Source organism: Ambystoma mexicanum, chromosome 5q (assembly GCF_040938575.1).
Source record: "Ambystoma mexicanum isolate Mex_15411 chromosome 5q, UKY_AmexF1_1, whole genome shotgun sequence".
NCBI classification, from domain to species: domain Eukaryota; kingdom Metazoa; phylum Chordata; class Amphibia; order Caudata; family Ambystomatidae; genus Ambystoma; species Ambystoma mexicanum.
In genome coordinates this window covers 1,191,402,077-1,191,426,303 of record NC_090933.1, presented here as the reverse complement: position 1 = coordinate 1,191,426,303, position 24,227 = coordinate 1,191,402,077, and the positions used below count along the sequence as shown (strand labels likewise).

General features: G+C 44.3%; 1 protein-coding gene across 2 annotated transcripts in view; it reads left to right on the top strand.

Annotated features, from left to right (window-relative positions):
• Window positions 1-24,227, top strand: part of TRAPPC9 (trafficking protein particle complex subunit 9) — a 3,490,818-nt gene that overhangs the window by 1,008,372 nt on the left and 2,458,219 nt on the right. For both annotated transcript variants that reach the window (XM_069621680.1, XM_069621681.1), the window contains exon 16: window positions 14,072-14,224. In XM_069621680.1, the coding sequence (XP_069477781.1) occupies window positions 14,072-14,224 (153 nt within the window). The remainder of the gene's footprint in view (window positions 1-14,071; window positions 14,225-24,227) is intronic.

The following is a 24,227-nucleotide window of genomic DNA, read 5'->3' as shown; positions in this document are numbered from 1 at the left end:
AGATGTTTAGGGGAGAGATCTTGCTTCCCTCTTTGGAGGTCCTATCCTTCCTTCACTGGCGGAAGATGTAAAGCAGACTGTACCTTCAGCCAGAGTCCAATGATGAGTTCTTCTTGCTACTCCTTGCAAGGTCTTCTGATGATCTGCCAAAAGAGGGGCTCAGCCCTCTTTTAAAGCCTAATGGGCCACAGTGATTGGTGTAGGCTAAGCCTACCTTAATGAGCCAATCCTGGGGTCCCCACCAACAATCTCCTGTATGCATGAGGTCATAACCAGAGTGATTTGCAACAGGAAAGGTTAAGGGGTGAAAACAAGTGATACTAAGTCCCACCAATCTTCCTGTCTGTTGTGGATCAACGGGTCTATCTAGTTAATGGAGCGCTGTGTGGTTCCTGATTAAATCGGCAGATCTCCCTTGAAGCTGCAGCGAGACCAGACTCTCTGGCTCCTGAAAACCACATTCCCCTTATGAATGGGGTCCCCCTGTGGGTGGGGGGGACATGACAGCTCACTTCCATAGGTACTGAGGGCGGGAGCTTGCTATAGGTTGACACAGTTGCATATGAATGGTTGGGGATTCCTGTCTCCTTTGATAACCTCTGCAGCCATGCCCCATGTGGGCCGGTTTGAAGTACACCCTATTCATATGATAATCGCTGCCACTAGCTTCAGGGCCCAACAAAAGAGCAGGGCGGATCCATGGAGCCTTTGTTAGTTAATCAGGCTAGCCATGGTAGGGGAAAGGTCTGGCCCTCCCCTTCTGGAGAAGCATTGTGTACTCCTGCTGCCATATCCCAATTAAATGACAGGGAGGACTGTGCCTGTAGGCTTTGTCCACCCAGAGTACACGTGTCTATGCGTTTGTCGTGCTGCGAGCATAGGAAAATGTGTGGATTAGCCCCACACGTTTTCCTGAGGTTTGTCTACCATCATTCCATTTATTTAAACATTTTCTTTAAAGCCCAGTCGAGCTAACACCTACCGTGCGGCTGGTCGAATTCCTCACAGGTTATGTTTTAGAGAAATTGGGAAAAGAATGATGAGCAGTGTGCCAGCATTTCTTAACTGTGTTTCTTTGTTCCTGAGAATGTCTGCATTTCTTGCTTGACTGTGCTTAAGTGGGCCGTTCTTTTTCTCAAGCGCCCACGATACCCGCTGCCCCCTTTCTGAAGACTGTGGATAAGTCGGACCCTCCTCAGATTCTGACCGGCCTCATTTTCACTGTGTTCTAAAACAGACTTGTAAGAGCCGCTTATAGCAGACTAGAACTGTACTAAGCTTTGCTCGTGTTCTAAGCGCGTGTGATGTGCTTTCTGATGCTTCTACTGTATTGAGCTCTTTTCCCTACCAGCACTGTTCATCTGAATGGTGCCTTCGCCTGTCAGCCCATCCCCCCCCCATTTCTCTGGGGACACTAGGAAAGTGCTCTGGCTGTGGATGGCGCCTTATAAAAACCCAATAAATCACCTGATGTGATTTGTAGAGTTCGTACCACAATCCTATTACAATGAATTTGCTTACGCTTGTATTTCGTAAAAGAATAACAATTCTTTCATTTCAAAATAGTGCTCACAAATCCAAATTCTGTTTGTTACAACAAAGTGATGTAGACATTTCTCTTTGCCTTTTAGACTTTGTTTGCTTCAAGACCGCATTTACAAACGCAAAACGTTTTGTTTCCTCAAATTAAAATGGATAGTTTCATATGTCTCTGCCTTTGTTAAACTTATTTCATCTTTTGTTAGTTGATGATGCATGAATTAACATTGAGTTTGTAGACCGTGTTGGATGTCACGTGTTTTTAAACTCCCCTCAACACGTGCTTCATTGCCACTGCATCTTCCACAGGAGGGATTTATTACATTTTGACAATTCTTTGTAGTCAAGTTTGCGTAAACATGTGCTTGGTATGTCCATTTTCCAAAAAACGTAAAGATTTAGAAAGGTCAAAATGTGTTGCATTCTTCACCATACAACAAGTAAATCCTGTTGCATGGTGAAGATGATGATGGTAATGATTAAACAGCAACACCAAAGCAACAACGTTGGTCTTGCTGTTTGGTTGGGCACTAGTAACACCAAAGCTGCTCCCCATTACATTTCCAGACCCATCAGACTATGCATTCACTTACATAGTGGATCTCTGCAATGCCACTTATGCATTTACCACAGTCCATCAGTAGAGACCAGACAAGTGGGGCTCTATCCCATACTCAGGCTGGTAGCTCACCATAATAAAGGTGTTCCAGTTAATACACAACATCTGGGCTGCAGTCAGCCGCACCTCAAACCCGAAGCATCTACAGTACCCACACCACTTCAGCACCGGGCCACAGTGAGCATGAGTAACAATAACCAAACCATAGTGAAAACCCATTGAGGCTGCCTGACCCAATATAGTACCCCTTCACCACGAAATAACACACAAGTTGGCTTTGCCCAAAAATGCCACTGTTAGATGTCCATCCTGACATGTGCGGAGAGCTGGAGCTCCTCCATCTCACTGCCTAATGAGATCTCAATGTGCGAGGAGTCGCATGAGGACCCCTACTGTGGCGAGTGAGGAGTGGGTCAGAGGGTGTGATGTTGCAACAATACTTTATTCAAAACAATAAAATAACATACCTCTCCCCATCTCAAAAGGGTTATCCCTACCTCAACAAATGTCAACTCAGGTGTTTGTCATCAGGATGTTTGTCTAAATAAAAAGGGAGCCCGTCTTCTGTCCAAAAACATACTCTAATACCAGGAGAATGGCTCTCTTCTCCTGGTGAACTGGTTCAGTCTTTGTCCCTGTTCCAGTAAACTTTTACTTTAGCTTTTGATTCAACAAAAAGACTCTGGTCAGGAGAATGGCTCCCTTCTCCTGAACCACCGTGCCCACCCTCAAGGGCTGTCTTGGGATAGTCGTTGGCAATAGTCCTCAAAAGTCTCTTCAGATCTTCCCAAGAGCTTCTGAAAGATTGCCTTATTGTTCCAGCATTTCATCCCTGTTGTATGTCTTTCTAAAGATTATCTCTAAACAGTTCTTGTTGTCTGATATTTTCTTTAATCTGATTTGGATTATCTCTGTGACAAGGGAGACTTCTCTTGATATGCGCTTGAGTCTTAGATCTTTGAATATCACTACTGTCACGAGGGAGATCACTGCCGAGGCTCTCTTGCAACCCAAGTTGCCCCAAATTCCTACCAGGTCTCCCGCTGTTCTGCATTGTGTTGGGACTGTGTCTTTGGTTCTTTCTGGGGTGACGGCCTGATTCATGTTGCTTCATCGCCTCCCGGTTCCTTCACTCCGTATCCCGCTTCATCCTCACGGCTCTGCAGATACTTGGGCCACATGACTCCAGTGTAGTTGCAGGAGCACACTGTCCACTTCCCCCGAGATCATGCCACCACTGGCTTACGTTCCACTCTTCCACTGGTCAGGAGCTTGGCATCCCCTACAGTGCTCCATTGACCATTCCTAGCTGTCTCTACCGTTGAAGATTAGTTTTCTTGTAGCTTCATGTTCCAATGTTCGAACTTGCCAGGCTGGGCTGGCTTTACACCAGCTGCTCTCTCTCTCCAAGTCCTTTCTTGCTTTTTATTTCCTGTGGTTGGGTCCTCCCCAGCGTAACAGTTATGCCATCATCTGGGTCAACTCTTCCCAGTACTTTAGTAAGGCAAGCTGTTATACCTCTGTCGGTTTCTTTGGTACTTCTTCGTCTTGACAGTAGTATTATCAGTAATTTCTGACAGGTACTTGGTCCAAGGAAAAAGTGGTTTGGGAGATCCTTCAAGGAACGGTAGGCCTTATCCCCATTAGGGCAGTCTCTCCCTGTGAGGTCCCGCATTGCACCACCCCTTGGGGGACAATTGGGTAGCGGCCTCACCGGGAATGGCTCTGTGACGAGAACCTGTGAATCGTTACATAACCCAAATTTAGGCCTTCAGTTCTCCAGCCTACTTTTACACTGGGTCATGCAAAGGTGGTCAGGCAAAATTCTGCAGCCTTGTATGGTCCATTGGTCATGTGCGCTGAGGACCTGAAACTGTTAAGAGAAACTTTTTCCTGCTTTTGATAGCTACACCCCGTCACCCATTATGAACTAGTCGCTCCTGTCTGGAGCTGACACACAGATGGGTTCCCTAGTCACAGCACAGTAGGCTTTTCCGTGTCTTACACTAGGACCGAAGTCTCTCACCTGGCAGGAATAAAGGCAGCGACCCTCACTAAGCAAGCTCTCAGAGGAAAACAAGCATGGGAGAGCTGCACAATGTGGGTACATGGTGGAGCTCACACTTTGCAAGTTTGCTCTGTGCCTCTGCAAGCCAGGCCTCCACTTGTTTGACTCGTGATAAATCACTAATCTCAATGTTGCTCTTTTAGACAGAGTGGGGATGAGTATGTGGTCTCCTAGCTTGGAAAGCAACATCTATCCTCCTAGCTTGTATGATGCATGCATTCGGTTTAATGGTAGCTTACATTTACATGTTCCATGTCTCGAGCAGTGCAAGTAGATGTCTCACCCAACTTAGTTACCTTCATAATGTTATTGTGAATCTGTGTTGTCACTCATTGTTCATGTTTGTATCAAATGTGGCCGGTAGCAATAGTAAATCAATAAGTGTGGTTCAGGCCTTGCATTCACCACCTTATGCGTGATGCACCTTCCAAACCTCAGAGGGTCCTATATATTGTAAACTCAGAAAACAGGCACTGCTGAGGGGCTGTAGGATAATGTGGGGTAGAAAGGGGTACCTTTAGCAATTAAATGGTATGAACTGGTAATAGGTGTTTGGGCATCGTGTTGTTTGTGTTGCATGGTCTTATTTAGGCAACTCTACTTACAGGTTTGCACATGGGTTAATTATATCTCTTTGAAATCACTTAGGGCAGTTTAATTTTAAAAGAGCAACATTCAGACCATTATGTTTGCATCATTCCATCTCCCCTACTCACCCTCTTTGCTTTCTCATCTGCTCACTTACCACTTGGAAGTTCTCAGGGCAATGCAATCACTATTTGCAAGCAAGCAACATCGTGTAAAATGTTGCCTTTGTCTCCTTCCCGTTTCTTCATCTCGATCAACTCTGCATCCCCTTCTAAAGCCCTCCTTGCTCAATGCTGGGTACTAACATAGTGTATGTGGAGCATAGAGGGGTCAAAAGTGTAATATTGCACCAATGTTTGCTTTGGTTTGAAAAGGACAGTTCTCTTGCAGTTTGTGATGGAGTTCATCTTTCGCACCAAGAAGTGGCATTTGTACACAAGGCCATGAATTGACAGCACTCTTGAACACGGTCTGTTTTCCCATCTATGTGACATAGTCTTGTGATGAAGACGCATGCATTTGGTGCAGAGCTTTTTCTGTAAAAAGTGTGAAAACTTCAAAACTGCCTCAGTTTGTTTAATGCTGCCACTGACCATAATACGTTTCCAGCATTCCATTCTACTTATTTCCTTCTGCTGAACCACCGCTGCCAGGTTTCCCACTGTGGTTCTACCACTAGGATTTGCCCCCATGTGCCCTACTGTAATTTTGCTGTCATGTGGCGTTCAACTTTCATTTTGCCCCACCTTGGTTTTGCTCCTGGGCACTTCACTGCAATTCTACCCTGCTGTGATTGTGCTGCTATGTGCACCATCATAATTTGATCAGATGTTGGTTCTTTTCCAGCCGTCCCACTGTCATTCCGATTCGAGGTTTCCCTAAAGGGATTTTCCCCTGCAACGATTACTTCACTTTACTGCGGACTTGTTACCTGCCTAATCACGGACCAAGCACTGCCCACTGTTTCTTGCTAGGTATACCAGGCCATTCCAGAGTGCCTCAGGACTTCTCCTCACAACTGCCCTTCCAGAGGTGCGCCACTACTATGATGTTGGCACTGCCACACCAGATGGCTGCCCAAATCCCCATCAAGCTCTCCACTGATCCTGGCACTGGCACCAACTAAGCATGCCAACATACAATGTATATGTATACCAATGTAGCCACCCACATATGGCAATTGGACATCCTACAAACAGAACAATATACCTCTCAACCCACCGCGTAATCACAGCCCCAACCAAGGCATCCTTGCACTGATAGCAAGCAAGTTCACCTCTGAGCACAGGCACGACAGCTGCTATCAACATGAGCCACCCATTTATTCATGTTTTAATGTTATCGAGTACAGCCCCGGCCCAAAGCCAGCTAGGGTCTGTACAAGTATAACATAATCAGAGTAAAATTGAGTTACGCAAAATCAATGTGATAACTATAATATCAAGGCCAGGAGACACAATATAAAAAGTACCAAATCAAAATCCTTTAGGAAAGGCAATTTGAAATAAACACATTTTAACAGCCTTTCTAAAAAAACAAAGGAAGAAAGGAAGCGTACGGGTGAACGGGTAAAGGGAATTCCACGCTCGGTGGGCAGATGATAAAAAAAACGTGTGCAGAACATCAGCACTTCTAGTCTGCCTCAAACCCCTGGAAATAGGCAAACTCTTAGCCAAATAGGATGGGTATCCCAGTACTGCAGCTTTGTAAGTAATGCAGGACATTTTAAACAGGAAACGCAAGTGAATAGGAATCCAATCGAGAAAGATCAAAGAAGGAGTAATGTGATCAAACTTGCGTAAGCCTCCATGATTGGATGAGAAGCTGTGTGTAGCACTGTCTTGAGAGGAGCCAAAGTAGAAACAGGTAAACCTGTCAGGGCAGAGTTACCACCACCCAGGTGTGAAAAAAATCAATGCACATACAACTCAACACAATTTGGAATATATAATATATGATATTAGCCTACCAGCAGAGAAAGCTCGAAAAATCTAGCTTGACCAGGACGAGAAATGTGTGCTTTCAAATTAAATTTAGAATCAAATGTAAAACCAAGAAATGTAACACAAGACACCAACGGGAGAGTGATACCTAAAGAAGTATGCTGAGCAAACCAATCAGACAGTATTGTTGAATACAAGGAAGGGAAGTAGAGGAAATCAAAAGAAACTCAAACTTAGACGGCGCTCCACACACACAACCTCAGGTTCTTCGGAACAGCATGTATCAACTTAACAATAAAGTGGTGTTGCATTTTTCTCGCTCATCACTAACCAAGGCAAGTCCCCTTCTCCTTCAGGTTAGGTAGAGTTCCATGAAACTAACAGTATGAATTGCAGTAACATAACATCTGTCATCAAAAAACTCTGCCCCCAATTCACCAACTTCAGCATAGATGGGCTTCTGATTCCAGTGTCCACTTTGGTGAAGACCCTAGGCATTTACCTTGGTTCGACACTCTCCCTGACACGCCAGGTCTACAGGTCATTACACGACTAAGCTTATCAATGCTGCCAGACCATTCCTAGCCCCAAACAATTGCCTCTCCATTGTAAGAGCCACTATTGGAGCTAGACTAGACTATTGCAATGCTCTCTTCGCCAGCACTTCTGCACACAACATCCACAAGCTCCAAGTGATCCAGAACAATGCTATCCGAGCAGCTCTCAAAATACCTAAAAGAGAGCACATACCTGAGGCAAGAAGAAACGCCCACGGACTGCCTGTCAAGGAAAAGATTATCTTTAAAACCTTATCGGTCATGCACAGGTGCCTGTCCAATTCTGCCCCGCTTTATCTGTCTCAAAGATTTGTGAAGGTCCAGTGCTCCAGACCTGTTAGGAGGGCTTACATTCAGCTGACCAACCCAAATCCAAGCGAGCAAACGGTGGAGATGGCAGTTTCCCTTCCGTGGCTGCTCACCAATTGAACTTGCTTACACCACACCTAAGAGAGGAACAATGCTACCGGACCCTGCTGCTTTAATCGCTATTGACTACTGGTTCACTGCATTTGTCAGAATATTGTGATTTTCAAATCCTGCTAGTCCCTGCTGCTATAATTGCTCTTGTCTACTGTTTAACTGCATTAGTTAGCATATTGTGATTTTCAAATCCTGCTTGTCCCTGCTGCTACATTTGCTCTTGTCTACTGGCTCACTGCATTTCTAACTATAGTGTTCAGACTTCCCTATTTCCGAATCGCCATAACTAAAATATAGCTACACGCCTTGTCCGCGGTACCAGTCCACACCTATAGCCCGAACTTGGATTCACCAATCACCAGCACCTCCCTGCCCATGACCATAATGAAAATCTCGCAATACCAAACATTACACCTCGTACTGAGCCTCCTCACTACCATGGCACTTGCATCCGCTGCCTCATACCCTCCTAAGGATAGAAACATGAGACTGAGGGCAAGATTGTCCTGTCTCCATGAACCATCATTTTACCACACCTATAGAGGGTATATCGATCTAGCAAGCAAACGCTCACAACACCTTAAGTCCACCCCTTTGCTCCCTGTCTCCACAGCAACTAACCAGTCACCATCACAGTCACTCTAACTAAAAATAAACAACCTCCCACCACCATACCAACGAGCACCTTATCACTAACTGGGTCACTCATCAATGCTAGATCCATGGTAGCCCACGCTACAGAGATCTCCGATACCCTAACTAATGAGAACCTAGACCTATTAATCATAACCGAAACCTGGCTTCATGAGGCGGCTGGCCCCGCCATCATGCTAGCAATACCTGATGGCTACCAATTACTAAGAGTCGACAGACCTAATACCAAAGGAGGTGGCCTAGCCATCATCCACAAATCCACCTTACCTATCAGACTAGCTACTACCTTACTATTTAAATCATGTGAACTCCTTACTGCTAAACTCCACCTTTCTTGTAACCGCACCCTTACCATGTATGTCATCTACAGACCACCTGGACCACTAGGATCCTACGAAGATAACTTGACTAGTATCCTAACTAATAACACAAAAGACCACGCTCAAATCCTACTACTGGGAGACTTTAACCTTGGATTTAATGACTGTAATGACAAACATGCCTCTTCTGTTGCTTCATTATTGAAGGATTATGGTCTGACACAAAAAGTTACCACCCCTACTCACTCTAAAGGCAGGAACCTAGACTGGGTTGCCGATCGGCATTGCAACATTAGCATCACCAACATAATGCCGCAATCTTGGACTGACCACTACTTAATTGTATTCTCTGCCTCACTTGACCTTATCCGATCTAAACCAATACTCATGGCCCCGCTACTCCCTACCAGATGTAAAAAAGACCTCACAGCATAACAACTCGTACCTCACATCCTCCCCACTCTTGACAACTTAGACAATATCACAGACCCGACATCACTTGTGGAAGCCTACAATAGTACGTTGATTAAGGCACTTGACTTGATTACCCCCACCAAAATCCGCAAGAGCAAACAACTTTCTCATCTGAACAACTGGTTCACACCACAGTTGAAAGACCTTAGAACTCAAGAAAGAAAGTTGCAGTCAATTTGGTGACATTCGCCCACCGAGGAGAACAAAATTAAATTAGCCACTCTCGCCAAACAGTACAAAAAGGAGATCATAAGCACTAAAAAGAACACCTTTAATGACAGAATATCTAAGGCGAAATCAGATACCAAGGAACTATTCTCCATCCTTCGTGAAATGGAATCACCCATACCCCTGACTGATAACATTCCTAAAAATAAGCTCTGATGCACTAATATACAAAATGCACTGGCTGGAAAAATTAGCTTGCTCCAACCTAAAATTGCTAACAAAAAAGCTTCCCTACTCCTGCCGACGGAACCTGCACCCCAGCCACAGCTCCCTCTAAACCAGCCTAACAATACTCCCACCTCTTTAGCTTCAAACAAATAACCATATTAGAGACAGAAAAAATCATACTCTCTCTAAAGCCATCTAACTGTAAAGGAGACAATTGCCCTGCTCAAATTATAAAAGATGCAGCGAGAGACTTAGCGCCTTTCATCTCTAAGCTCATCAATGCATCCTTTAAGTCCAACCTAGTGCCTAACAACCTTAAACAATCTTGGGTGCTTCCCCTGCTAAAAAAACAAACACGTGACCCCGCAATACCGGCAATCTACAGACCTATTACCACCGTCCCATTCCTACTTAAAATTATTGACAGAGTAGCCTACCTGCAACTTACTAGGCTCACGTCAATCCGGCTTCCGTCCCCTTCATGGTACTGAAACAGCCTTGATTGACCTCAAAACCCAAATTGACGAGCTGAAGGACATTGGCAAATCAGCTATGCAACTCCTCCTTGACCTATCTGCGGCCTTCGACCTGGTAGATCATGCAGTCTTATGCAATCACCTTCGCTCCGTCGCCCATTTCTCAAGTGATGCCATAACCTGGGTACAATCCTTCCTTGCAAACCGGACAATGAGTCTTCTCCCCCTCAGCAGCCGCTGATCCCACACAAGTTTCTTGTCCCTCAGGGATCATGCGTATCTCCTACGATTTACAACATCTTTACTAAACCTTTGTTTGACAAGTTGGACAGACTGGGTGTCATCTACGCCAACTACGCAGATGACAGTCAGATCCTCATCCCCCTTTCGGGCAACTTCCTGGAAGACACGACTTTAGTAAACAAGATATATCTCCTCATTCAGGCATGGATGGCATCTCACGGCCTCTGTCTGAATGACGACAAAACGGAGTTACTGATCCTTGGCTCAGAAATGGCCATCAACAAACTTGACCCGAACTATGCCTCATTCAACATTGACAAAACCCTTGGAGTCTATCTCGACTCAGCGCTCACCTTTAAGAAACAAACTAATTCCTTAGCATCTTCCACTGGATATACTTGCAAATTGATCCGAGCATGTAGACCATTCCTAACTGAGACCAGCTGCATCACACTAGCAAACGCACTCGTCATATCCAGGCTGGATTACTGTAATGCTCTACATGCAGGATCTAACGAGTACATTCTTGATAAACTCCAAACACTCCAAAATAACGCTATTAGAGCAGCTCTAAATATTCCTAATAGAGCCCATAGTTCCACCTCCAGAAAAAATATCCATTGGCTAAAAATTAAAGACAGGATTGCCCTCAAAACCCTCTCTTTTACCTCTAAATGTCTCAACAACATAGCTCCCCCCAACCTGGCAAACAGAGTCAACAAGAGAACCTCAAACCATCCTACAAGAATGACTAATGCTTACACTTTAGTGGTGCCTAGATACAAAAAGATCACAGCTGGCGGCTCCAGCTTTCCGGTCTTAGCTGCACAAACGGAATGTCCTTACCTGGATACGATCCAATGACATTTAGCTTGACCTCCTCCCCTTACTAGGACCCTCGCCTTGCCCCTGCTAAAGAGACCCTTGATGATGGTAACTATGTCAACTGGTTTATGCTCAACTAGCTTTAACTGTATCTTCGTACTTAATTCCGTACATGTACTTTGCTTCTAATTGAACTGTATAACTGTAATTTCCTACAACCAAGTTCTCAAGTATCCTTGTAATGTCTGCGCCCAGCTTCCCTTTGGGTTTGGTCTTGCGCTATATCAAATAAACAAACAAACAAACAATTGTATTGGACCTTCAGAAATGCATTGAAAAGCTGGCTGTTCACCTAAAGCCATTATGACATTGTAGGTATTTTCTTCCTTCCTGTCCACAAGTTAAGTATAATTGTTTGTAACATCAGCATGATGCCCAAGGGTTGTGTGCACTCAATAAATGCAAAGTAAATAAATACATTAATTAAAAGAACAGTGCCTCATTCTGCCTGAGCATATAGGGCTTCATAAAGCAGGGTTTGAAATTACTTGTAGCTAGCTATAGGAGAACCAGGTACGCTTGACACCAGCAGTTACCAGGAACTACATATGACTCGCCAGGTCGACTGGATCCATACATATGTGATATTATATGTAATATTGTATAACAGAGAATAAAGTACACATATAACGGACCTTTAAAACAATATCATCAGTTTTTAATGGACAGAAAGGTTCATGAGATGCTTACTCTACAGGTTAGGTTCATGGACTGCTATATACAAGCTCTGGGTTCCCAGAGGTAGCCCCTGCTTACTGGATGATTTCTGATACCCAAGAGCTGCTTTTTGCATCTGCTCTCAAATCCTAATATAAATCCTTGTAAAGTCTAATATTGCATTGGGACTAAAGAGTTCACTTTGGGTAACAAGTCACAAGTTTAACGAAGACCAGGAACATATCGTATTATACGTGTATACCATATAGCACTGAGGCACTAGTTATTTTGATCCATTCTCCTAGATCTTGTGGTAAACAGATCTCTCTATAGAAATTGGCTCTTGAGTATTGCATAAATCCTGTAAAGGACCATCGCAAATATTAATAAATTAAATGCAATAAAACACTCTCTCCATCAAAATGCATGCAGCAAGATGGTCTTTTGTACTCTCTGGGTTCTTTATTAATACATGACTGCTGTCTGAACAGATTTGTCAAGCCACACTCAGCCCACGGCACTACATAGCACTAGGAACTACAGGACAGCTTTGCAGAAGTCTAGTCTTTTCCTTAAAAGCAGTTTTACAGCAATACGTTTCTAACGGCAACAAAAAAATCCGTTTGTTGTCATTGATAAAAGGTCATTGTTTCAGAAGCTGTTTATTTGTCTCTTATCTTCTACACTTGGATTTTGTTCAGCTTTATAGCCAATGTTTTATATCACATTACCATGGGATTGGTAAAGTTCAGAAATATAGATTCAAACTTACAATGTGGAATAGGTTGTACGGATATCTACCATTATTGTGCACTTGGCACAAAAATGTCATCATGGATGTTTTCCAAAAGGCACATGAGCTGTTTATATATGATGCATAAATAAATTGATACTGCATTACTTAATGGTGCAAACAACTAACCTGTACACAGGATTGTTGTGGAAAACAAGTTACTTTAATAAAATGTACGTGATAATGATTTGCCACTTAGACATTGCTCGCCCTCCCAAATGTATCCATTTCCCATGATTACGATTACTCATCTCAGTGCGGTTTCCTTCTCATTACACTATAATCTTCCGCTCACCAGGTCTAACCTTGCCTAGGAAGAGGCGAGGTAAAGCCTGCTGTATGCAGATAACGTGGCTGGATAAGTGGAATGTCCTGGGGCTGACAAAAAGAACAAGTATTCAGGTTCCAGGCTGCTTGTGGTCCATGCAAGAGAATCCATCAAAATGGGCTTCAGTGCATGGAAAACAGACTGCACAGGCCTGGGAGGCAGCCCAATGCATGCGCTCTCTCAAATTGCAACAGACAAATTGGGAGGTGGAACCTCTGTAGGTCTCGAGAAGCACCAGAAACAGAGGTCAGTTGTTGATCACGTGGGTGTGTGTTGATTTAAGGGACAAGATACTAAAAAGAGAGAAATATAGAGGCCATTAGTGATCCATATCAGAACTTCAAAATAGCCCAATTGAAGTCATGGGATGACATATAGCGAAAGTGTGAAGACATGTAGTCGCTCAACCGCCATGCGGTGGGTGGATGTGTATATGTGTATGTATATATGTACACACCAGTAAACATGTGAGCAATAGAGTTCTCTGAAAAATAATCGTCCATTGCAGGAGATGACGAGAAAGCAATGAGGCAAGATTGCAACCTTTTGGAAGTCCAAAAGGGAAGGCATTGACATCCGAGACTAGAATCTTCAGGGACTGACTAGCCAAATAGATTGTGCTGCTTCCGTGGATTGTACAAAAGTCCCTAATCTGATGTTCTGTCCCGGGAAAGTAGCACCCAGCACGCTTCTTGCCTTTGCATGCTAGCAAATACCTCGCCACACTTGATTTAGGGTGCATGTCTGGCATAGATATTCTCACCCTCCATCCCTGTGTCACCCTCCTGTACTAGTAAAAATGGCTTCAACCACGCTCCCTCTAGCAAGTATTTCTTCCCCTTCTTTGTCAGTACTCTAGGTTGTAATTGAGAATGGGGTGCCATTACAGTTATTTTGGGAGATGCTTTGGTGAGTGAGGCAGAGACTGTGGTTCCTACAACCAATTTCTAATGATTTTTCCAAAGGGTTTGCTAACCGTACAAATGTTGCACACTAAGAAACTGCTGTTCTTAGGGGTGACTAATTGATCCTACTTTCTTGGAAATGTAATCTACAAAATGCTACCTTTGTGCAATTTTATTAACCCCATGCTTCTTTTCTTTCACAGAAAAACTATTTGGAGACTTTTTGAGCTGGAGCATAGAGGATACACTTTCTCAGTTTCCACTAAAGCCAGGGAAAATTGCAACATTTATAGTGAATATTAAAGTAAAGCTTGACTTCTCCTGCCAGGAGAACCTTCTGCAAGATCTCAATGATGGTAAGTTCTTAAGCATTGCCCATCTTATAAAGACATGAAAGTGATTTCACATGTTCTGAGGAGTATTAGTATCACATGTATGCATCACGGTGAATGCTGGCTTTGTCCTGCTTTTAAGTGCTGTAATAATACCAGTCGTCATTACGAGATTTTATGGTACTCGGGTTATTGCCCTCAGATTCATGACGGGTTGAGTTGCGATTCAAACTCATTACTGCAGGTTACAAACAGTTAAGAAGCACACACTTCACTGTTATTGAGCTATTTTACTGACTTGCACACTTAACGTAATTTTATTTCTCTGTGTTACTGTATGAGAAATTCTGGGTTAAAGGAACATGGAGGTCACTATGGTGGAGATTATATTTTTTACAGCTGTATTACTCCTCTAGTACATTTCCTATATAGGAAAAGAAGTCAGGGATTACCATATACATCTTTTAGTTTGCCCAGTAGAGACCCAGAACCATTCGCTTGAGCTATAGTGTTCAATAATCTATAGGATATGCTTGCAAGGGGCAAATGAAAAATCCAAGCGGGTGAGGCAGATCTTTGCTGTGCAAATTCTGGACTTTTGGAGACCTAACATTGATTGGAGCTTAACATGCGAGTGCTAAGATTGCCGCAATAAGTCAACATAGTTTTCACGAGTAATAAGGTTTTTAAATAAAAAAATTATTAAATGAGATATGTGGGTAAAAACAATGGTGAGAAGGCCCCTTGACACTATGCTATTTGTGAGGGGTCAGAAGTGGGATGTGGATAACTTTGTAAAGAGTTTAGCCATTTTATTAAATGAAAAGGTTGGATAAACACCTCACTATGTTGACCCTGATGAGGATGTCCCTGCCTAAAATAAAGTAAAGGAAACACTCTTAACAAAAGGTTATCCATCTCTCACACTTGTACGTTCAATAAAGTAATATGGAAATGCATGGCAGTTCAATTCAACAAATATATATAGCATAACATTGCATTGACAATATAACCAATGTGTCTTTTCCTAACCTGGGTGAATTCCCCGTCCCCAGTTCTGAGCAAGGGTTTGCTCCACAGTTGAAAAGAAATCAGGAAATCCTGAGTTCCAAAGTTCCAACAGATTTCTTGAGAATGTAAGCTTGGTAGCACAAAGTACTGTTGTCTCAACAATGCACCAAAAGACAAAGTAAGTTCCCACTCCTCCTGGAGTAAGAACTGGTTTCACATTAATCTTCTTTAAGTAAACAACAGCAATTGTCTATTTCAGGATGATTTGCCACAAACTTTGATTTCAAAAGAATTAGTACGCTCCAACTCTTCCTGCAGTAAGAACAGGTTTCAAGCAAACAACAATTGTCTTTGACAGGATGATTTGCCACAAACTTTGATTTCAAATGAAATAGTCTGTTCCGATTCCTCCTCAGCAGGTTTAAGGAGTTGTCTTTGTCAGAACCACAGTTCATTACTTTCATCTACTACTACCTGGTTAACACTCATGCCAGGCCTTCTACATCAGCGACTTGTCATACGAGTTTACACGCCTGCCCGTTCAATACGCCACAAAAGAATAAAGTGTGCTTCAGTGTTAACTTCCAACATAGAACACCAACAGCTTCACAAGGTTTAGTTGCGTCAAACTTTAAACTATGTTTGGGGATACAAGGAATCGCATTGGGGCTTTTTAGGATTCCTATACAGCTATACACCCCTCCCACTGGATAATCTTCTCCAGAAGGGCAGCTTGGTGGCCACTTTTCTTTCCCCTCTACACCAACAACCAAATAGTGACCCTCATAGTCGTACTCTGTTACTGTCTTGGCTTTGACAATGTGTGTTGATATAATTTGAGGATCTGTATTTCACAACACATGGACAGCAAGTCTTGCAATGCTTGGGGTTCCCAATATTCCCCTCTCGCCTTAAGCAATGTTTGGTGTATTGATATTGCTGAGCTTTCAATTACTCTTGGCTTTAGGATTGCTTGTAAGCTTTTGTTTGTACTAAAGCTTCCTTCGCAACAGGGTTTTTGGGCCTTCCACCAACTCACACACTTGTTGGCACAGTCACTTTGGTTCAACAAGTTCAACTTTCGTTGTTTTCAAATAGTTGGGTATTCAAAATTGTTGTAACTACTTATTTCACCCACACTCGAGTGAAACTGCCTGCCTTGAACACGCGGATAGTGTCGGAGCGCTATGGGGTCACTTGCAAGCTGTGCACCCACCAGGTAAGTCGCTCGATCACGTTCTGCTTGGTGTTCGCAGGTCTTCTGTCGTTGTGGCTCTTCACGGTCTGGTGAACAGCCTCCTCTGGTCCACCTCTGCTCGCACCACTCGGAAATGGAGCTTCCTCTGCTCCGGAGAGACTCTGGTGCAACCCAGCCACCTGATGCCTCTAAAGAGGGTACACTTCCCTCGACACTTCTGCTTCCCACTGCGTGACCTCTTCACAACAAGCCTTCAATGGGCAAGCATCTTCTTCTCATGCTTCCCGCTGTGCGACCTCGAACAGAAATAACTCGAGGCACAGACCATCCCGGGACCTGCCACCATTTTTGGCTTCACAGTGGTCCCTGTGCCTTCTCTCACCTCCAGCTTCCTCTCCTACTGCTCTTGCTGCTCCTGCAGTTTGTATTGTTCTTGCTGCTCTTGCTGTTCAACTGCCTGCACCTGAGGGGGCTTTTTAAGCCTCTGTCTCCCTCAGGTGAAGGTTGTTTACACTACTTAGCTGACTGCTCTTACAGCAGTTTTCCTTTGCATCCCTCAACCTCGTCCCAGAAGTCCTTGCCAACAAAGTTAGTTTTCCTAATCTTTTCTACTTTGCTGATTTGATCTCCGTTCTTTACAATATTTATTGAAGGAGTATCCCACAAATTATTTGTCAGTTTTGTTTGGAAAGAGGAAAAAGGCTTTCAAGACTTGGCGGTTATTATTCACAAACTTCCTCCCAGTACCCCATTTTGAGTTGGGGAAGTTTCTAGCTCTGTGGGTTTGAGAAGTGTTTTAATTCCTTTTTCTACCACAGGTGTTCTGATTGATTTCCCCACATTAAGATGCTCAACAGGTTGATCAGCTATGTTAGTGTGACAACAAGCAATTATTTCATGTGGCATTTGTGATATGTCTTCCCTACATAAAGGCAAATGCTGTGTTTCACCTCATGGATTCCTCTCACCTCGCTGAGCCTTTTCTCCTCCCAGGTGATCCTCCCACAGAACACCAAGCCCAAGGTCAGAATCAGGAAGCATCGGACCTTCTCTGACCAACTGGGAGGAGACTTTAGGCTGGGATTCAGTTAGGGATCTGTAGGATTCATCACATATTGTGCTCTTGGCAGTGCTGATATAGTCCAAGCGTGGAGGGCCACTGTTCATCATTAAGATGAGTAGTGTATCGGCAACTAATTTAAATGGGATAAGACAGTTAATAGAATGTTGATTTGACCACTATATTATATTCATGTACTGTGATTATTACAATGTAGAATAGCATTTTCCTCTGTAAAATGTTCACACTGAATGATGACTCATAAGCATATTCCTTTTGGAATTGTAAGGATTGCTTTCTTTATTTTATTGGTGATTTCATGCACAATTGACATGGAAAAACGTCTTTCTTTAGGATGCTCAAGGGTAGCTGGGGTTCTTTTCACAGATAACATAGGGGATTTTCAGAGTCCTTTTTCGGATGGTAAAAGACTACATATTCCAGTGTTTTGGACCCTTCTTCTCTACCAAATCACTTTGCGCATTTAGCATGGAGTTTTCTGTGTAATCCAGGTAGCCATCAGAGTGTGTTAATGCTAGTATCACATGTTCCTGGGCGTAAGACCCGGGATACGTTGTTCAGGTTTTTTCATGACAAATTTGTGTTGATGTATTTTATATTTTCTTCGGTAAACCCAGGTATAGGCAATTGCAATAATCTAGCTTGTGCAGTATTAAGGATTTAATCAGTTCTGTTCCATTGGCGATATTGTCACCCTTTGGCTCCATGTTGCCTTTCTTGTCTTGTGGCCTTTAAGATAACACATGTTTACCAGCAACACGTTCATCCATGCTTACCAAGGTTTTACCTGAGGCTCACCAAAAATATCTCCTCCCCTCTCAGGGCAATACTTTGCTCTAACTGCAATTTTTATTTGTTCTGCCTTTGGGTCATTTTCATGCTATATAACTTGCACCAACCCAGGGCTGCCCCCCAAGGCCAAAGACTCCAAACTTGTTGAAATGACTGCTCTCACTGGATTTCTGGTTCATCTGACCAGTCACTCTGGCACTCTGTACCGTGCCATAAACTGATTCCGATGTTCCAGGAGGCCACTTGACCTTCTCCGGAGTTTGGCCTCTTCCACAGGCTGAAATGTGATTGCCAGCAGGCACCTTGTGTCCCTTCGCTTTCCGGGCTGAACCACAATGCCCAATGAGTTGTCTGATTACCTTGTTAGGCGTAGAGTTCTCCCCATTACCAATATTTTTTATATGTCTGCCAGAAAGCTTACAACTCTTCTTTGCAAACTTGTCTCTGCCAAGACCTATGCTGGACTCCATAAGGTTCTGAGATAAATCACCAGTAGGTTTCTAGTTCTCTTATACTCCCCCCTCGGTTGGTTCTCTCTCTGCAGCAGATTATTGGGCTCTTCTGATCTTCCTCTCTAATTGGTCTCCACCAGTGTCTGGCATATCGGCTCATGCACGCTTGGGGTTCTTCTGTCCCTTCTGATCTGGGCATGCAGGACAGTCCACCCATGTGGATAAATGGTAAAGCAAACCTAAGTGTTGTTATGTGGGTAGAATGGTCTCCATTAGTTGTGCCAGTCTGCATTTACGTTCTTAATGTGGCATGCTATTTGTTGCTTCCAGGTTAAAGTAAAAAATAAGTGTTATTACGTGGCTAGCCTGGCCTTTGCTGTCGGTGTATTTACTTACTGTGGCATGGCATTTGTTACTTTTACCTTTGCATCAAGGGTACAGCATACAAGACAAGTGTAATTACGTGGCTAGACTATGTAAGCATGTCTGGATTTTTTGTACTTTGCATCAAGGGTAAAAGCAAACATGTGTGATTACATGGTACACTGGCCTATGTTGGTACAGCCAGTCAGGATATATTTCCTTTCTGCATTATGACATTTTTTACTAGCAGGGTTTTTTAATGGGTAATACTGGGATATATTGGTGTAGCCTGGTTGGACTTGAATGGGCATATCTAGCATGAAAATGTTTTATATAGTAGCATATGTTATGGGAAAAGGCATCATGACAATGCATTGGAGAATAGTCCTATGCACTGTTGGTGACTTGCATCTATGTTTTATTGTCATGTGCTACCGTACAAAACAAATTGCGAACTGTGTGGCTTGTTTCCCAGTTTTCACAACGTGTTGTAAAATGCACCATTCTGACCCATTATTTGTAAAATGTTCTCAGACGAGAGAGCCCACCCACACCCCCTTGTTTGGTTCGGCTTCCCTTGCTGTGCTCGGCCGCTCCTGTATAATAGGCGTGTACATTGACGCGCCTCGAGCTCAAAATCTCACCAGCCACCACTGCTCCGCTGGTTACCCCCCCCTCTGACTAATTATGCAGAACTTGGATTGGTTTTGCTCCCATATTCTAAATATTGCCTGAGGTGTAAAAGTCATCTACTTCTTTGTAGTGCATCTCCTTGAGCCCATCCTTCTCGAATATTCCTAATTAGAGTTTTTTGTCCAGTGGCCGAAGGTTTAAAAACCTGGCTGGCATTTTGAATTCAAAGGAGAGGGAAGAAACAGCCTTGCCGCTTTTTGGCAAGGATTTTGCCCAGGAAGTGTCTTTCCACAAAACAGTTGCTATATCCATTCAGGAAAGACAAAGAGGATATTCCAAAGACTTGAGATGAGTGTCTCAGTCTCGGGGATGCGATTGGAGAGAGCATGTGACCCGGAGATTATCCGGTGGTGCATGAAGAATTCCCAGGTTTCTCTTCCATTGCTTGCCTTCTGTGTCTGCGACCCCCCAGCAGCCCAGGGTAGACCCCTTATATGGGGTGCTAATGATGCACATTTCTGCAAGGGATTATCGCTCCTATTCAGAGGGACCCCACTAGCACTCCTATGGGAAATTTTAGGCTTACAATCCAGACAGACCTATGTTCATTCATTTCGTGAGGTTGCTATGTTGCCCACTCAAAATGATCTTGGTTTTTATACAGCAGAAAAGGACAATATCAACCCCCTCAGACTCAGACAGTGCTGACCCACAACCTTGGACACCATCCAGTGCAGGATGTAACTAGGAAATGTTTCCAGGTGCGACCATATACAAGGGACAAGAGGCAGTGCATGCCCTGACTGCTGGGGTTCGCTGGCACCAGTGCACAAGTAGAATGCCTTAATTAACTTAGCATTCACATGAAATATACTGCCGCCTGGCACACTCCTGTTACTGTTGCATGAAAATAATGCTGATAAACATAGCGGTGCATAGGACCACCTGACAATCTGGTACAGCTGGGGCCTTTGTGGTCACGCAGCAGCACAGATGAGAAGAATGCAGCAAATAAGGGACCCTTAATGGGAGGGGAGTGGACAGACTATGAAAAGGAGAGGGGAAAGCAAGTTGTTGTTGGAGTTAGGAGTTGGAAGTGACCGGAGCAGGATTGTGGTGGTGGCGAGAAGGAGGGCAGAAAACAAATGGTATGAATAGAGGAAACACAGCTACAAAGGAGCAGAGAGGAGGAACATTAGCGATGACGACATCTGGAGGTGACATAGGCACAAAGGAGGATTGGGGAAGAGGAGCAGAGGTGATTTAGAGAAGTAACGAGAAGGAGCGGGAGGAAAGACCAACGGCAGGAGAGAGGACAGGAGCTGAGGAGGTAGTGACGGATAGTATAGCGGATCAGAGAAAGTGACCGACAAAGTGTGGGAGCAGCAAGGAGGGGAAAGAGAAGAAGCATACTAGAATATGGTGATTTGTCAAAGAGGAAAAATGAACACGAATTGGAAGAAGGGAGAACAGAGGTGATGGCCAGAGAGGAGGTAGGGGAGACTGATCAGACGAAAGGAGCTGAGAGGAGGGAGGGTTGAGTGCGACACATGTATCTAGCTAGATTCCTTACTTGGTAGTGGAGTGGAATCCAAAGAAGTCCTTGACAACCTATCAAGTGGTTAAGTCTAACAAGCCTGAAGTCGATCACAGTCCTACGGCCCTTCCCACCAGCTGCGCAGGATCTTCATGAGTCTTGACACCTGGCCCGAAGTCTGACAATGCAAGGCACCAGCGTTGGTGGTGCCAAGGTATCTAGGACAGAAATCTAGCAACACCCTGACAAGAATGACCTCCTATAACTAGGAAAAAAGTGTGGGGCACTTAAGCCCCAAAGACTTTGAGTCCTTTTTGTTACTCCCTAAGCTCAGTCAAACCTAATCCCTGTGTTTTCTGTTGTAATAAAGAGGCTTGAAACGAACAACTTGGCTTTGAGTTCTGTTGATCCATCAGCCTTTTATAGGACTCACTACCTGTTCACGAAAGCAGGAAGATCGGCTAGCGCATTACTCGCCACAGTGGTGCTAAAACCTAGTCTTGGTGCATACTAACCACCATCCACTTTGCTGCTGCGCCAATCATGCATACTCGCCTAGAGCAGGGCTTGCTCTACCTGCATACAACTGGAGCTCTGCTGTTACAATGCCTCTGAATTTCCAGGAGGTGACAAGGGGACAGAATACAATACCCAACCCAGTGGGCCCTTTTTTCCCTCAGTTCTCTGAAGCTGAGCAAAGGGACCTGACCATTAGCTCCGACCTCAAGGACAATGAAAGGCTAGAGTAGGCTAGAGTCACCACTCCTTTAGCCCACTAATGTTGTTTCCGGTCCTCCCTGGTCTTCGTAGGTCAGAAGGGAGTGTTTACAAAAGTGACTTTGTCACAACTGCCACAAACACTGTGCCCCTTGTCCACCCTCTATTCTTGTGCACTTTAGTGAAACCTTCTACCTGGTTCGTAACGAGGTGCAAGGTCAGGGGCTGGGTGCCACCCTGAGACGGTAGTTTTTAGGCCTGTGCATGTTATGGGGAGGATTCCCTAGTTACATGTCAAGGAATAAACACAGTTCTGCCTGTCAGGTTATTCCTGCGGGGCCTGACCGTTCCCACTGTCCTGGTTCAGTAGGGCCAACACAGTGCTTTCAGCCTTGCTCCTTTCCAAATCACTTGTAGTGCCTGCAGACTATCGTTGGTACACGTCCTCAAACTAATTTAGCCTGAAGCTCTCCCTGAGCAGAACCAAGCTCATAATGTTGATAAAAGACGTTTTTCCTTCAGGTATAGGATTTTCCACACTCATTGGTAGTAATGAGTGATTAAACCAAAGAATGTTTGGGAGTTGAGAGACTCCTGTTGAAGGAAGAACTGGCAACATCAAGGACAGAGAGTGACCTACAGCAGGTAACATCTGGGGTAGAGATGAACACAGAGAAAGCTGTTGGGAGAACACCAATTGATGGTGGCAGTGTTTAACGGCGGGACGGGGGACCAGGGCAATACCATCAGAAAGAGAAAGGAAAGTTGAGACTGGATCATTAGATAGCAAGGAAACTAATCAGGAGAAACAAAAGAAGACAGCACCTAGTTAGTAAGATCAGGGTGGTTTTGGCAGGCCTGATTGACCTTAGGCAGGACTAGACGGTGGAAGGAGGTATGAGCTGGGGACTGGGAGTGTGAGTTTAGAGAGGTGGGCAAAGAAAGAGGATAAGGAAGTCTGGAGGGACCCCAGTAGCTCCGCTCTAGCTCCCCTTGCCAGCTATATCCATGAACACATGCTCAGAATATTCTATAGACTGAGTTGTGGATTAAGGGATCCTAAATCCTGCACCTAAATGTGATCAATAACAACGGCCTGTGACGCCAGGGAGGGTTGAGACAATCCCTTTTGAATGGAGATGTTTGCTTCTGAAAGTAAGTGGGCCTAGTTATCCCCATACCGTGGAGGAGACATTGGCATGGGGAAGTTCCTCAGGAGAAAGGGTGCTAATCCTAAATAGAAAGTCCATCCTGACATCTATTTGGATTTGGAAAATCACATTTCTATCTCAGGTTGTCGAACCTTATAACCAGCCTAGACATAGTAAATTGGCATCCTGTCTTGGCATCTTCTTGATCCCAGGTGGAACCCTGTTACAGTACAAACCCTGATCCTAAATGCTTAGTGCTGCAGCCTCTCCTACTGCTTCCAAACCCAGAGCTTTCTGCTTTACCTCTCTCAAGATAAGGAATTTAGAAAGCTGGATCGGTTTTGGGAGGTAAGTTCTCAACTCTGATCTTGCTCTGAGATCGTTGAGTACCATTTGTGCATTGACACATTACACTCCCAGCATGCGGGATGTTGTGGCAGTTGTTACCAAACACTTCCCTCTGGATATGCCTTTCACTTGGATCATTGCCATTGACAAAGAGTCGGGAAAGCGTATTTTGAACACAGACTTGGACACCATAGATTATGTGGTGTGATCCATGGCTACAGAGTGGAGGTGTGGAAGCACTCCTAGATGTGAACATCTGGCTTGACTCAGGACATCCAGGGCAAGTTGCTGGTCATGTCTTTTGACTGGTTAACTTGTTTTTGGGCCAGGGCAGACAATGCCCATGAGAAGTGTGAAGCCATTTGGGCCATAGTCGGGTCTCTGCTCTATCTGCATCCACTTTCCAATCCTCAGTCAGATTTGTTTTGTGTGCATATACTCCTCTCTTCTCACAGAGCCTCACCTTCAGGCTCACAAACCAAGTAGCATCTGCCCTGCGAACATTTCTCCTCTATGGAGAGATGCTGAGGTTGAGGCAAGTGCACCGCTTCAGTCGCACTCTGCACACCTGCTGCAAAACCACTTAAAAGACCCTAAGCCTCTCAGGAGCTAGGAGGGTACACCCCATTGTATCCTGTGTGTATTCTCTCACAGCTGTCTGAGAGTACATTATGGAAAGTGGAAGCTGCCTAATTTTAGTTGAGGTACAGGGGATTTCCTCTGGGGCGGCTCTACACAGCACAT